The following is a 15236-nucleotide window of genomic DNA, read 5'->3' on the forward strand; positions in this document are numbered from 1 at the left end:
GGCATAAGCCCTCTTGGAGGAGGTCACCATTAGCGCTACCATAGAGGTGCAGAGCAGAGGACCCACAAACTGCAGAACAATTATACCAAAGAAATTCTCACACTTTTAAGAAAGTTCTAGGGCCCAAAACAGATTTCCCAACCTGAAAATCCAGCAAAGGGACTGAGAACCCCCAGGGAATTTGACTTTGAAGACCAGTGGGATTTGATTACAAAACTTCCACAGGACTGGGAAAAGAGACTTGTGGAGGGCACAAACAAAACCTTGTGCAGACCAGGACCCAGGAGAAAGGAGCAGTGGCCACACAAGAGACTGAGCCAGACTTGCCTGTGAGCATCCCGGGGTCTCCGGCAGAGGGGCAGAGGCACAGGTCACACATGACCTGCCATGGGGTCAGGGGCACTGAATACAACAGTACTGGCATAAGTCCTTTTGAAAGAGGTCACCATTACAGCCATTACCCCTATCATAGTTTGGCCTCAGGCCAAACTACAGGGCGGAAACACAGTCCCACCTATCAAAGAAAATTGGATTAAAGATTTACTAAGCATGGCCCCGCCCAACAGAGTAAAACTCAGATTCCCCCATAGCCAGTCCCTCCCATCAGGAAGCTTCCACCAGTTCTTATCCTTACCCATCAGAGGGCAGATAGAATGAAAACCACAATCACAGAAAACTAACCAATCCGATCACATAGATCACAGCTTTGTCTAACTCAGTGAAACTATGAGCCAGGCCATGTAGGGCCACCCAAGACGGACAGGTCATGGTGGAGAGTTCTGACAAAACCTGGTCCAATGGAGAAGGGAATAGCAAACCACTTCAGTATTCTTGCCTTGAGAACCCCATGAACAGTATGAAAAGGCAAAAAGATACGACACTGAAAGATGAACTCCCTAGGTTGGTAGGTGCCCAATATGCTACTGGAGAAGAGTGGAGAAATAACACCAGAAAGAATGAAGAGATGGAGCCAAGCTGTGGATGTGACTGGTGATAGAAGTAAAGTCCAATGCTGTAAAGAGCAATATTGCATAGGAACCTGGAATGTTAGGTTCATGAATCAAGGAAAATTGGAAGTGGTCAAACAGGAGATGACAAGAGTGAACATCAACATTTTGGGAATCAGCAACTATAATGGACCGGAATGGGTGAATTTAATTCAGATGACCATTATATCTATTACTGTGGGCAACAATCCCTTAGAAGAAATGGACTAGCCCTCACAGTCAACAGAAGAGTCAGAAATGCAGTACTTAGGTGCAATCTCAAAAATGACAGAATGATCTGTTCGTTTCCAAGGCAAACCATTCAATATTACAGTAATCCAAATCTATGTCCCAATCAGTAATGCTGAAGAAGCTGAAGCTGAATGGTTCTATGATGACATAAAGACCTTCTAGAACACCAAAAAAAAAGATGTCCTTTTCATCATAGGGACTGGAATGCAAAAGTAGGAAGTCAAAAGATACCTGGAGTAACAGGAAGTTTGGCCTTGGGAACACAAAATGAAGCAGGGAAAAGGCTAACAGATTTTTGTCAAGAGAACACACTGGTCATAGCAAACACCCTCCTCCAACAACACAGCAAACTACACATGGACATCACCAGATGGTCAATACCGAAATCAGACTGATTATATTCTTTGCAGCAGAAAATGGAAAAGCTCTATACAGTCAGCCAAAACAAGACTGGGATCATGAACTCCTTAGTGCAAAATTGGATTAGAGGGAGTTTATTGATTTGGGAGCACTCTAAGTCACAGAATTTATCACTCTGCCAAGGACCCCAGGAAATGGTACAAATTTGTTATAAGGATGGCTCTTAGAGGCATGGAAAACTTTATAGACCACATGAGGTAAAAAATGCCAGAGTTGCCAAGACATATAGTGTAGGAAGAGATTAAAAAATTTAGGGAAGTCAGCAGGAGGTGGATGTACTTAAGGTCAGAAATCCCACAGAATGATCATGTTCTGTGGGAAGACCAAGTGGAGACCTGTGAATTCATCAAGACTATAAGGAATGTGATGGTAAGGGGTGAATCAGCATCACCAAAAGTTCAGTTGTGGTTTTCCTTTATAGGCTAGGACTGACAGTAGGGGCAGGTGTTGGAAAACTGGGTTCTGCAAGGGGAGCGATAGGGTCTTGAAACAAGAAGTCAGGTAATATCACTTAATTGCGAGAAGCCAGGCAGATGCAATTATTATGAAGAGCGGAAAGATCAGAATGACAGCTGCAGAATCCTGACCCTCAGAGAATCATGGAAATGGTTAACAGAATATAGCATCCCCAAAGACAAAATAGATAGTCAAACAAGTGTACTCCTCAATTTTTAATCAGAAGAAATTAAGGTTGGGTGACCAGGGGCTGAGGGCAGTTGCCCCAATGGCTAGTGACCATCCTTTGCCCACTTTTAGATCTGGGTAAGTTTTCAGACCCTGAACTCATTAAAGAGATGGTCAGGTCACCAAAAGGAGGACTCTACAACAGCATGGCAAATTACACAGTAATGATTTCCCAGTCCCTCTCTCAAAGTTTACATATCTACTTGTATGACTCTTAATATATTTTAGATACAGTTGTAAGGAACAGGATACAGGTTTGTTTAAAATGTTTAATGAATTCATAGTTTTTTTTTTTTTTTTTTTTTTTGCATTTAAACAGCAGGAATCTATTTCCCACAGTTCTGGAAGCTAGGAGTCTAAGATAAGGCTGCCAGCATGGTTGGGTTCTGGTGAGGACCCCCTTCAGGTACAGAATGCTATCTTTCTGTAGTGTCCTCACCTGGCAGAAGTGGTGAGAAAGCTCTCTGGTGTCTCTTTGATAGGGCACTTAATCTTATTCATGAGGGTCCCACCCTCATAACCTAAGCACCTTCCAAAGGCCCCACCTACTAATACCACACATTGGGGATTAGGAATCCATAGTAATTTTTGTCATTTTGCATTTTCTCAAAAACAACAGATGTTAAAAATATCTCTTTTGGCCTTTGGGGTGGTCTATTTGAAATGGAATTCTCATAGCACTTTAAATGTGCATGTGTTTTGCAATGTGTATGTGTGAAGAAATATAAGCTCTTGAGAGCAGGGATCCTGTCTTGGTGACTTATTCATCTTATTCAGTGTCTAGCTCAGTGTCTGAACTCAGGCATATAGTAGGTGCTTGATAAATACAGGTTGAACAAATATATACAAATGCAAACAATCTTGTTTGTTTTAATAAAGAGAGGATGAATATCTTGGGATGATAAAATTTTACATAGATTTTTTTTTTTTTTGCCTTTGTGCCCTGCCCTTAAATTTACTTTATAATTTAAAAAATATTCTATTTCCCCCAAAACATTTTAAAGTTATAAGGACTTCCCTGGTGGTCCAGTGATTAAGAATCTGCCTGCCAATGCAGGGAACAAGGGTTTGATCCCTGATTCGGGAAGATTCCACATGCCAAGAGGCAACTAAGCCCATGTGCCACACTACTGAAGCCTGCACACCCTAGAGCCTGTGCTCTGCAACAAGAGAAGCTACTGCAATGAAAAGCCTGCCCACCACAACTAGAGTTGCCCCTGCTACGGCAACTAGAAAAATCCTGTGTGTAGCAATGAAGACCCAGCACAGTCAAAAATAAAAAACTAAAATTAAAAATAATGATGAAAAATTCGTATTCCCTGTAATAAGTTCACACAATACCATAGTATACAAAAAGCAAAAATTTCCCATTTCCAACACTATTCCTCCAGCCCCTACTCACTCTACTGTAATTCACCTCCCCAATTATACAATTATAGACATTTATTGAGTACTTACTCTTTACCAGGAAGTATTTTAAGCACTTTTTTATATGTTAAGTAATTTCTACCTTGTGTGTGTGGTACGTGTTCAGTCGCTTTAGTCATGTCCGACTCTTTGTGACCCCATGAACTATAGCCCACCAGGCTCCTCCATTCATGGGATTCTCCAGACAAGAATATTGGACTGAGTTGCCATGCCTGCCCCCAGGGGATCTTCCTGATCCAGGGATTGAACCTGTGGTTTCCTGGGTCTTCTGCATTGCGAGTGGATTCTTTACCCATTAAGCCACCTGAAAAGCCCAATTTATACCTTAGCAAAACTCAAAGAGGCAGATATTATCATTATCTTCATTTTACAAAGGGGAAACTTTCACAGGTTGGGTTCCCTGAGAAGCCAACTCAAGAGGAAATTCAGAGTACAGAATGTTCATTCATTCATTTCAGACACAGTTTGGTCTCAACATGGACTAAGTCCAGTCCACAATGCTTTAGAAGGCCCCTTGATGAAAAATCAATAGATTTCACTCAAATAAAGAACCCATCTTTCTTAATTGCAGTCAAGGGTCACTGACTATATTATAGCTTTCTTTTTATTCACAGATTTAAAGACAGTCCTCAGAGAAGGGCACCAGCCTTTGAGGTAGCTAGAAACAAGGGAGGTAAACTGGTCATTTTGGGTCACCTTGGCCACGGGCTCAGTTCCAAGGATACGCTGGGGGAGAGAAGTCTAGGGGACTTCTCTTAGGACAACAAGGTTTTTGGAGTAGAGATAGTTGGGCCTTATTTGCGTTGTTTTCTCTACCTTAATTCTGAACACTTTTCAATAACGCTTAGGGAAGCCTCAAGCCTAACTCTCAACTTCACAACCAGAATAAAGAATTAATGGACTCCAAAAACTTTTGAGAAGTTTCAAATTATTGTTTCTGATGCTCCCTATCTTATATTCCAAATCCCACAAAGAAATCACTGTGAAGTTGTTCTTTTTATCAGCTGCCCTCAACAGGCATAAAACTGATCTACACACCCAGTCTCCCAAACATTCTCTCCACTTGTGTTCCTTATCTCCATGAAGGACCCACCAGCTTCCTAAACCAGAACCTGAGTATCATTTGTATTTGGGACATCACCTTTTCCCTTTCCCAACTAATCTTTAAGTCCTAGTCATTCTACCTTCCAAATTATCCAGAAGCTATCCATTGCTCCCCAGTTTCACTGTTTCTTCCTTAGTTCTGGCTTCCCTGGTGGCTCAGGAGGTAAAGAATCTGCCTGCGATACAGGAGACCTGCATTCAATCCCTGGGTTGGGAAGATCCCCCTGGAAAAGGAACCGCTACCCACTACAGTACTCTGGTCTGGAGAATTTCATATACGTATAGTCTATGGGGTCGCAAAGAGTAGGACACGGCTCAGCGACTTTCACTTTCCTTAGTTCAGAGCATTATCATCTTTTGCCAAAATGCCTTCAACAGCCTATGTGGTTTTCCTGCCTTAGTCTCCTTCCTTTTTTATTCACTCGCTACACTGCTGCCAGAGTAATTTTTTAAAAACACAAATCTGATAATGTCGTTCTACAGTTTAGAATCTTTCAATACAAAAGATTTTAAAACTTCCTAATATAGTGTATTAGGATCTGAATGATTTGGCCGCTGCGTACAGTCTCATCCCCACACACCATGCCCTCTGTTCGGCCATAATGAACAACTGTTTCAGTTTCCTGAACCCAACTTTTTCTATTATCGCTATGTCTTTGACCAAACGGTTCTCTGCTTGGAATACCCTTCCCTCTACTCTTTTTTTTGGGTAAATCAGATGAATCCTTCAGGTCCCAGATTAGTTGTCACTCGCACAGCCCAGGTAGGCAGGCTTCGTTCCACAACAGGTGCCCTCAGGGTGGTCCAGACGATTTGTCTTTCAGGCGGGCGGCCCTAACGGTGCCCTCGAGACTCCATCAGTGTCGCAAAGTGGAAAGGCTCCTTAGAGCAGACCCAGATGCTTGCGGCTCCAGTCCAAAACAAGTAGGCAGCACATGAAGCTTCGGCCCCACAGCAGAGACACACCCAAAACTTCCAGCTGCGGGTGCTGGGCACAAGACCGTAGTTCACCGCCCGGAACCCAGCCGGGTGTCCCCGCCCCCCACGCTGCGTCGGGGGCGGGGAGGGGCGGGGCTCTGGGCGCCGGCGAACGGCGTGCGACGAGCGGGGGGCGGGGCCAGGGGCGGAGCGGAGCGCGCATGCGCGGTCGCCTTTGTGTGGGTCGAACAGCAGCAGCGGCGGCGGCGGCGACGGCGGCAGTGGCGGTCCCACTGGCAGGCGGGCAAGAGGGGAGTCCGGGCGGCGTCCGGCGTGGGAGCCGGGGGACCACGATGGTAAAGAAGCGGAAAGGCCGCGTCGTGATTGACTCAGACACGGAGGACAGCGGCAGCGACGAGAACCTGGATCAGGTTAGGACAGGCCGCGGAGGCGCGGGCCAGCGGAGCGGGAGGGCTGAGTCCCGGCCACGGGAGTCGGGAGCCTGTCGGGCCCCGGGCCTCCTGGCTGGAGCGCCCGGCCTGCCTCGTGTCCTGAACGCCGCTGCCGCCCCCTCTGTCCTCCCCGCAGTGCCCGCGGCCCTTGGAGTCTGGCCGGGGCCTGGAGACGGAGCCCGGAGGACTTGGCGCCTTGGGCGGGGAGGCGGGGCAGGGGCCAGGCTGGTGGGCCTCGGACTGGGGAAACTGGAGGAATCCTTGGTCTGCCACGGCCAGATCGGGGCGGCAGGCAGCAGGCCAGGGGATCCGGGCACGGAGAGATAGAAAGTATCGCTCGCCAACCCGGGCAATTGGAAGGTTTTGGGGGCGGTGCGGGGGGTGGGGGGCGGGAGAGGGAGGCCGAGAAGGTTCAGGCTGTGGAAGATGAAGTTTTTCAGACGAGGGTGTGAACAGAGTGGAGGGGAACCTCTCCGCGCTTGGCGAAGAATACTTAGCTGTGGACACGAATCCTTGGCAGCTAGAGTGTTTTGTGTTTGTTAAGGGTCCCCATTGAGATGTCAGACCCAGGAAAGCTCTTGGGAGGAGGAAAGTGGGCATAAATGGAGAAATATCTAGGGCGGCATGAAGGCCCTTTTCATGCAGCATCCCAGAATTCTTTCTACTTGAAAGATGTTCAGGAGCCATTGAAACTAACTTTAGGTCTCACTGTCTTGGGGTTGCTTAAACTGTTTATATACTCTGGAAGATACTATAGGGAGAAAGCTGTCCTTTGTAGCAGTGCTCCAGTGATAGCAGAAGATTCAAAAAGAGTTTTCCCCCATGTTTAGTGAACAAATTATATATAGAAAGGATATGCAAGAGGTAGTAGTTCTGTAAGTTGAATAGAGTACTGAACTAAGAATCTGAAATTTTTGAGTTCTAGGCTGTGCTGTTTTCTAGCTATGTATCTTTGGCCATAACTGTAAAGTCTAGATAAAACATCAGCCTTGTGTATCTGATTGGGTTATTACAAAGGATTGAGTATTTGTAAGAATTAATTGGTACAAGCACCTGAAAACTAAAGCTTTTCTACAAATGGCTTCTTGGGAGTCCTCTGTATTAGGTCAGAGGTCTCAGGACTTAAATATTAGGGCATGAAAGGGGAGGACTTTGAGAAAAAGGGACTGGAAAGGTGTTGAAGAAAAGAGGGCTCTTTTGAAAATGGTAGTATGGAGGTAGGAGATGAGGAAGTAGTGAGGCCTGTGGAGAAGTATCAGAGGGCTAGAAACCTTGTTATGGGATAGAAAGTGAAAGGTAAGGTGAAAATGTTCACAGAAAGACTCCTGAAATATGTAAAAATATTGTCTTGACTGTAAAAGTTTGGTTGATAAGTTTAGACTGGCACTTAGGATTAGAACTTAAAAAACAACTATTTCCTAATTTAAAAATGTAGGTATTTCTGATGATAACATCAGTTACCATTTACATAGGGCCTGGGGTGAACTTCCATGGATCAGGAAGATCCCCTGGAGAAAGAAGTGGCAACCCACTCCAATATTCTTGCCTGGAAAACCCCATGGACAGAGGAGTCTGGCAGGTTCCAGTCCATAGGGTCACGAAGAGTCAGACACGACTGAGCGACTAACACACTGGGGTGAACTAGTCACCGATATGCTGTGTGTGCTTAGTCGCTCAGTGATGTCCGACTCTTTGAGACCTGTAGAAGGATACTGTAGCCCTGGAGAAGGAAATGGCAACCCTCTCCAGTATTCTTGCCTGGAGAATCCCATAGACAGAGGAGTTCTGCAGGCTGCAGTCCTTGAGGTCACAAAGAGTCAAACACGACTAAGCGACTGAGCACATACTGTAGTCCATTAACCTCCTCTGTTCGTGGGATTTTTCAGGCAAGAATACTGGAATGGGTTTCCATTTACTTCTCGAGGGGATCTTCCTGACCCAGGTATCAGACCCTCATCTCCTGTGTCTCCTGCATCACAGGTGGTTTCTTTATCTGCTGAGCCATCCAGTCACTTCAATTAAGTGCTTTATTTACATTGTCAGGTTTTCAAATTCTGATAAAGTAGGTACCATTTTCCCCATTTTAGATATAAGAAAAATGGAGCTTGAAGATATAACTTACCTAGATTCATATAACTTGGTAGTAGAATTTGAACCCAAATCTGTATGACTGCAAGGCCTATGCTCTTTCCATATACCAACTATTCTGTTTTTCATATTGCAAAATGATGTTTCATAGCCATGTTCTGTGTTACTTGAATGCATGTTTGTACAGTATATTGAATAGAGGGATTTGATACATCAATTTAAAAGATGATTTGGGGGGCTTCCTTGGTAAAGCACTCTTAAGACATCTGTTCTGATGATAAATGAACTAAGCTGTAAATTATTCTGTCTTTGATTATTTTCCACAGAAGTCTCACAAATAAAATGAGTAGAGAGCTTCCTTTTGTAGCAGAAAGATTTTTCCTTATCCACAAAAGTTTTTTCAAAGTGGCAACTGAAGGGATTACAACTTTAAACCCAACTTTATCTATTTGTAAAAAGAAATTATCATAAAATTTGTAAGTAATACCTAATACATTTTAACAGCAATTTCACCTTTCTCCTTTTCAACTCATTGGCATTCTTTTTATCAGATGGGAATCAGATCAAAATCCCCATTTCCTGTGCATCCTAACAGGCATCAGTGCCTTCTTTCTATTCAGCCCTGTGCCAGGCTTTCAGAGGAATCAAAAAGTTCTATGCTGTCCAGAAGTTTTCTCAGAGATCTTGAGCAGAAGTTCAAAGTCAGCCTGGTTTTGCAGTCTTTAGGAATCCTCAGAACAAAGTTAATGCCTTCTGGGCCTTATCTCACCAAGATACCTTGGTCTACTCCATCTATTTCTTGGTCTTCACTGGTGGGGTATAACATCGTATTTGCTGTCTAACGAGCAGGCCTTGTGGAAAAGAACAAACCATGACAAATCTGAGTGTCAAGTGTGAGAATGGAGCACAGTTAGTAAGGAGATCCTTTGTCTATGAGTTTTCCAAGTGGGAATCTAAGCCATTATGTCAGAAATATTACCTCCAAATTAGTCTTTACTGAAGGTGAGGCAGGTCAGCCTTCTACACTGGTTTTTCCTGGTGGTGAGAGAAAGAACATGTATGTATGAAACTGCTTGGGTTGCTTATTTCAGATGTGCTTTGCAGGGGCTCCCATCCCAGACCTACTGAATCAGAAGACTCAGGGAACTGTATCCTCTGAGGTAAAATACAGCATTTTACCAGTTATAGTCCAGGTACTTATTTGTGTTAAACACTGAGACCACTGTCTGTATGCAAGTTAATCTTTTTCATAAGACACTGTAAGTAGTTTGGGAGAGAAATAGCTTCCTGTCTCAGCCATAGTGTGTGTGCACATATAACCAAAGGAACTTAACAGAGATGTTTAAGGTGGCAAAGCAGCTGGTTTTTCTAATCTCTGAAGCCGTTTGAATTGTTGGGATGCTTTTTTTGAGGCCTGTTTATTTTTTCCCTTTCTTCTTGGTGGGAAGAGGTATGTAGTAACTGAATTGGGAGTTCTTTGAAATTTGTTTTAACTTTCAAAGGTTTTAAAAACTCAGACCTTTGAAGGATTCATTTTAACATCTGACCTGATAGTGACCTTATTTTTTATGTTGGCCACACTTTTTTTTCAACATCTTAGAATTGCAAATCATGGAGTTATTGCTTTTGGTGCTTCTTGGAAAAAAATAACACAATTTGAGGCAAATCTAGGCTTTTTTACCCCACCATGTACCTCTATGGAGATAATGTGTCACTCTTTTGGAATAATATTTATGCAGTGGATCCTGTAGTATGAAAAGCATCCAAGACAAGAAAGGAATCAGAAGTTGTCTATTCAAGTCAGTACAACTCAGTGTTTATAACAAGAACTCTGCCTTTTTCAAGGAAAAAAGAAAAGCTACATGCAGTTATTTTGCAGTTTTCATCCTTATTTAAAATGACGGTAATTGTGTTATCCTGTCCTCTTTGCTCATGCTACTTGAAGTAGCCATAAATTAAACTTTTTTTTTTAATTGGCCCCTAAGTATTTTGTAGGAATTATTTTTAGACATTATGTGTTTAAAATATCATTCTTATAAAGTATCCTTCCACAAATCTTTCACATAAAAGTTGGGAAATTTAGAAGTTGTGCTTCTTATTAATATAGTTTTTTTTTTTTGTCAGTGCCAGGTCTTAGTTGTAGCACATGGGATCGTCAGTGTTCATTGAGGCAGGCAAACTCTTAGTTGCTGCATGTGAACTCTTAGTTACAGCATGTGGGATCCAGTTCTCTGACCAGGAATCAAACCCAGGCCCCCTGCATTGTGAGCACGGAATCTTAGCCATTGGACTGCTAGAGAAGTCCCTAAAGTCTATTTTCATGAGTCAGAGCAGTTTGAAGTCTAAGTTGTGAGAAGTGTCAGTGTTAACTTCTGTAGTTTTTAAATTTGTGTCATGGTGTTGCATCTCACCTGATGCAACTCATCTGCCAGTTTCACTTGACTTTCCTTTAGAAATAGTGCAGGGAAGGTTGAGTCCAGTGGGAGCCATAACAGGCTTTTAGGAAAAATTAAAAACCTGTCTTTCAGCACCCCTCTCTTGGTGTACTTATTTGCTCCCTTCATAAGTTCCCCAAAAGGAAAGATTGTTTTTCTTTCTTTTTTTTTTTTTAATCTTTCAACAAATGTGTTAGACAGTGCTAGACAATAAGGCTATTGGATGGACAAAACGGAAGCAATTTCCACCTTCCAGGAGCTGGGAGTAGGGGAGCATGGAGGGAGGGACAGGTGCTGAAATTGCTCAGAGAGTCATTTCCTTAGATTTGTGTTACATCTTAGGAAGGAAGAACTGAGATGCTGTGACACTGTGACCTGGGACCCAGTGCTAGCCTGATGGGAGTGACATTTAAGCTGAGACCTGGAATATGGGTTAGGGACAAGAAGATAGGTGACTGAAGAGTACAGCAACATGTGAGTGTTCATGGTTGAGGGACCAAAATGTACAAAACCGTTGAGGCAGGAAGGACCTACCACCCTCATGAAACTGAAAGAAGCAGAGTGACTACGACATCACTAGTTGGAGAGAGAGTGGTCCAAGTGAAGCTGCAAAAGTAGTCTCTTCCGATCCTTTGAAAATGGAAAAACCAGTTTAGTGGATCACAACCAGTATTAAAAATAAAAACAAAATTGAATCAAATAGAAAAAATAATTGTATGTCGGACTTAGTAAACATAAGTATGTTTCATATAGATATTGTTTCATAAGGTATAATTTACCTCTCTGTGGGCTGAGGTTGAAAAGAAGTTTTAAGCCACTGGCAGGATCAGGTCAGCAATATTCAGGACTGTGAACTGTGTTCTGAGGGTAATGAGAAACCAGTGGAGGATTTTAAGCTGGAAGAGGTGTTCCTCTTTGTCTTATGAAAAGTTTTCCCAGACATGTGGAGAGTAATCTAGAGAAGGGACACCAGTTAGGTGGCAGGTAGAGGAGTCCAGGTGAGAGATGGTGGAGAGGGTAAGTTCCACTAGAATGGAAACTCCGAGAGGGCAGTGGAGTGTCCCTGCATCTAGAACAGTGTCTGGCCTGCTGCATGTACCTTGTCAATATTTGTTGAATGAATGCCTGACTTGCACCAGTGTAGTTATAGACATGGCAGAAAGTGGATTCAATAGGACATAATATTCATGCTATGAAACTGTGAGTTTGATGATTGATTGGATGCTGGGGGTGAGGAAGAGGATGTTCTGGCATGAGGTAGGGAACCATGGAGGAAGATAGGTTTAGAGATGAAGAGTGTATGTTCAGTCTTAGATGTGTAGAGATTAAAATTGTCTTATGAGACTCTCAAGTGGAAACATTGTAGGTAGTTGAAAATAATGTCTGCCTGACCCAGAGTCAAAGAAAGAAAAGACAAAGAAAGGCAATGCCAAAGAGTGCTCAAACTACCGCACAATTGCACTCATCTCACACGCTAGCAAAGTAATGCTCAAAATTCTCCAAGCCAGGCTTCAGCAATACGTGATCCGTGAACTTCCAGTTCTTCAAGCTGGTTTTAGAAAAGGCAGAGGAACCAGAGACCAAATTGCCAACATCCGCTGGATCGTGGAAAAAGCAAGAGAGTTCCAGAAAAACATAGATTTCTGCTTTATTGACTATGCCAAAGCCTTTGACTGTGTGAATCACAATAAACTGTGGAAAATTCTGAAAGAGATGGGAATACCAGACCACCTCACCTGCCTCTTGAGAAATTTGTATGCAGGTCAGGAAGCAACAGTTAGAACTGGACATGGAACAACAGACTGGTTCCAAATAGGAAAAGGAGTTCGTCAAGGCTGTATATTGTTACCCTGCTTATTTAACTTATATGCAGAGTACATCATGAGAAACGCTGGGCTGGAAGAAGCACAAGCTGGAATCAAGATTGCCAGGAGAAATATCAATAACCTCAGATATGCAGATGACACCACCCTCATGGCAGAAAGTGAAGAGGAACTAAAAAGCCTCTGGATGAAAGTGAAAGTGGAGAGTGAAAAAGTTGGCTTAAAACTCAACATTCAGAAAACGAAGATCATGGCATCGGGTCCCATCACTTCATGGGAAATAGATGGGGAAACAGTGGAAACAGTGTCAGACTTTATTTTTGGGGGCTCCAAAATCATTGCAGATGGTGACTGCAGCCATGAAATTAAAAGACGCTTACTCCTTGGAAGAAAAGTTATGAGCAACCTAGATAGCATATTCAAAAGCAGAGACATTACTTTGCCAACAAAGTTCCATCTAGTCCAGGCTATGGTTTTTCCTGTGGTCATGTATGGATATGAGAGTTGAACTGTGAAGAAAGCTGAGCGCCAAAGATGCTTTTGAACTGTGGTGTTGGAGAAGACTCTTGAGAGTCCCTTGGACTGCAAGGAGATCCAACTAGTCCATTCTGAAGGAGATCGGCCCTGGGATTTCTTTGGAAGGAATGATGCTGAAGCTGAAACTCCAGTACTTTGGCCACCTCATGCGAAGAGTTGACTCATTGGAAAAGACTCTGATGCTGGGAGGGATTGGGGGCAGGAGGAGAAGGGGACGACAGAGGATGAGATGGCTGGATGGCATCACTGACTTGATGGACGTGAGTCTGAGTGAACTCTGGGAGTTGGTGATGGACAGGGAGGCCTGGCGTGCTGCAATTCATGGGGTCGCAAAGAGTTGGATACAACTGAGCAACTGAACTGAACAGTAATAGAATTTTTAAAAGATTTTTATGTACTTTTTATTTTGATTGTGTTGAAAGGTGATTTTATTTTATCAATTCTGTGGCAGTGTGGGCATTTATATAGCACAGTATTTTATCTATAACTATAATCACTTTGCTGGTAATTGGAAGAAGTTACCACATTTAGCTCCAGTCATGCGATATGTAAAAGAATGTTATACTGTCACTTTGGAATTACTTATTCTGAAGGGTTTTTGTGTTTGTTCATTGGTTTGGTTTGTTTTCTTTTGTTTTTTAATTACAAAAATAGTGCATGCTTGTTGAAACAGTTCTAGCAAAAGAGAATGGGACATACATGTATGTACAGATACATGTATGGGATACATGTATCCCACAGACATGTATGTACACAGTGGCTGTGTTCCTTAGTCTTTAAAAATAACCTGTGTCCACTGTTGGAATGATGTTCTTCTATCAACAATTTTGATATGAAAGAGAAAATAGGAATTAATCTCAGATTTACACCTCTGTGAATTACTACTCTTTACTCAGCATCTCTCAAGTCCTCCCACTTCCCTCTGTCCCTATGGCTACTTAGGCTGTCCAGGCCACCATCCACTCTGATTACCCTGCTGTGGACCCCTCTGTACTTCTTCCCTGGCCCTCTAGTCTATTCCTGTTAGTCAGAGTGCTCTTTTAAAAACCCTCTCAGGGGATGCTTACTTCCCTAGGTTAAAATCATTTGATGAAGGCTTCCCACTGCCTTCCAATAAAATTTGTTCTCCTGATCCTGCTTTATAAACCTGAAAATGATGTGGTTTCTTCTCACCTCTAACTTGCCTCATTCCATCACCCCCCCCCACCCCTTGCCTAAGAAGCTCTAGTCACACTGGTTCCCTTTCAGTTCTTTGGTTAAGCCAAGCTGTTGCCAGTTTCAGGGCCTTACCTATTCTCTCTGTAGACTTATGTCCAGAAGACTGCTGCATCCCTGGTTCCTCTCGCCAGGTTTCTAGTCTCAGCCTAAATACCATTGCCTCAAAGAAGCAATCACCCTATTGCAGATAGGTGTTCCATCCACTTGATAACCACCTTCTCAGCACTTATTACTAGATATAATTGTTTCTTTACCTATTTGTTGTCTATCTCCCTCACTTGATTTTATTTATTTATTTTAAAAATTTTATTGGAGTATAATTGATTTATAATGTTGTGTTAGTTTCAAGTGAACAGCAAAGTGAATCAGTTATTCATATACCCCTCACTTGGTTTTCAGTTCTGTGAGATCAAAGGATTATGTATCTTCATGACTGTCTACTCAGAACTTGGTATATAGTAGGTGCTGATAGCAGGGGAACTATTAATATCTGTCCCGGCTTGCCAGGAACTGAGTTTCCCAGAATTCAGGACTTTCAGTGCTAAAACCAGGACAGTCCTGAGCAAACCAAGATGTCTGGTCACCCTAATTGGCAGTAATCACTTATATCAGTTGTATTTGTGGAATGAATAAGTGAAAAATACATGCTAATTAACTATTTTTTAAAAAACAAACCTCTGAGGTTTATCCATATGGGCTTTTATTCTCCTTACCTGGGGCACAGAATATGTATCCCACTTTCATGTGATCATGGGAGGTTTGTTAATTTCCTTTGAGTAAGGGGAAGCTAAATTGCTTTATTACAAGTTGATCCCAACATGGCATCACAAAAAGCGCATTGTGAATGATGGGGTGGGGGAATTCAACCCTCAGGTTTATGAATCTTGACAT

At 42.9% G+C, this 15236-nt stretch overlaps 1 protein-coding gene across 1 annotated transcript in view; it reads left to right on the forward strand.

Annotated features, from left to right (window-relative positions):
* Window positions 1-6013: 6013 nt before the first annotated feature.
* Window positions 6014-15236, forward strand: part of RTF1 (RTF1 homolog, Paf1/RNA polymerase II complex component) — a 44892-nt gene continuing 35669 nt past the window's right edge. Inside the window, exon 1 of the mRNA NM_001192485.1 lies at window positions 6014-6223. Coding sequence (NP_001179414.1) covers window positions 6014-6223 — 210 coding nt within the window. The remainder of the gene's footprint in view (window positions 6224-15236) is intronic.

This window comes from Bos taurus, chromosome 10 (genome assembly GCF_002263795.3).
Source record: "Bos taurus isolate L1 Dominette 01449 registration number 42190680 breed Hereford chromosome 10, ARS-UCD2.0, whole genome shotgun sequence".
Taxonomy (NCBI): Eukaryota; Metazoa; Chordata; class Mammalia; order Artiodactyla; family Bovidae; genus Bos; species Bos taurus.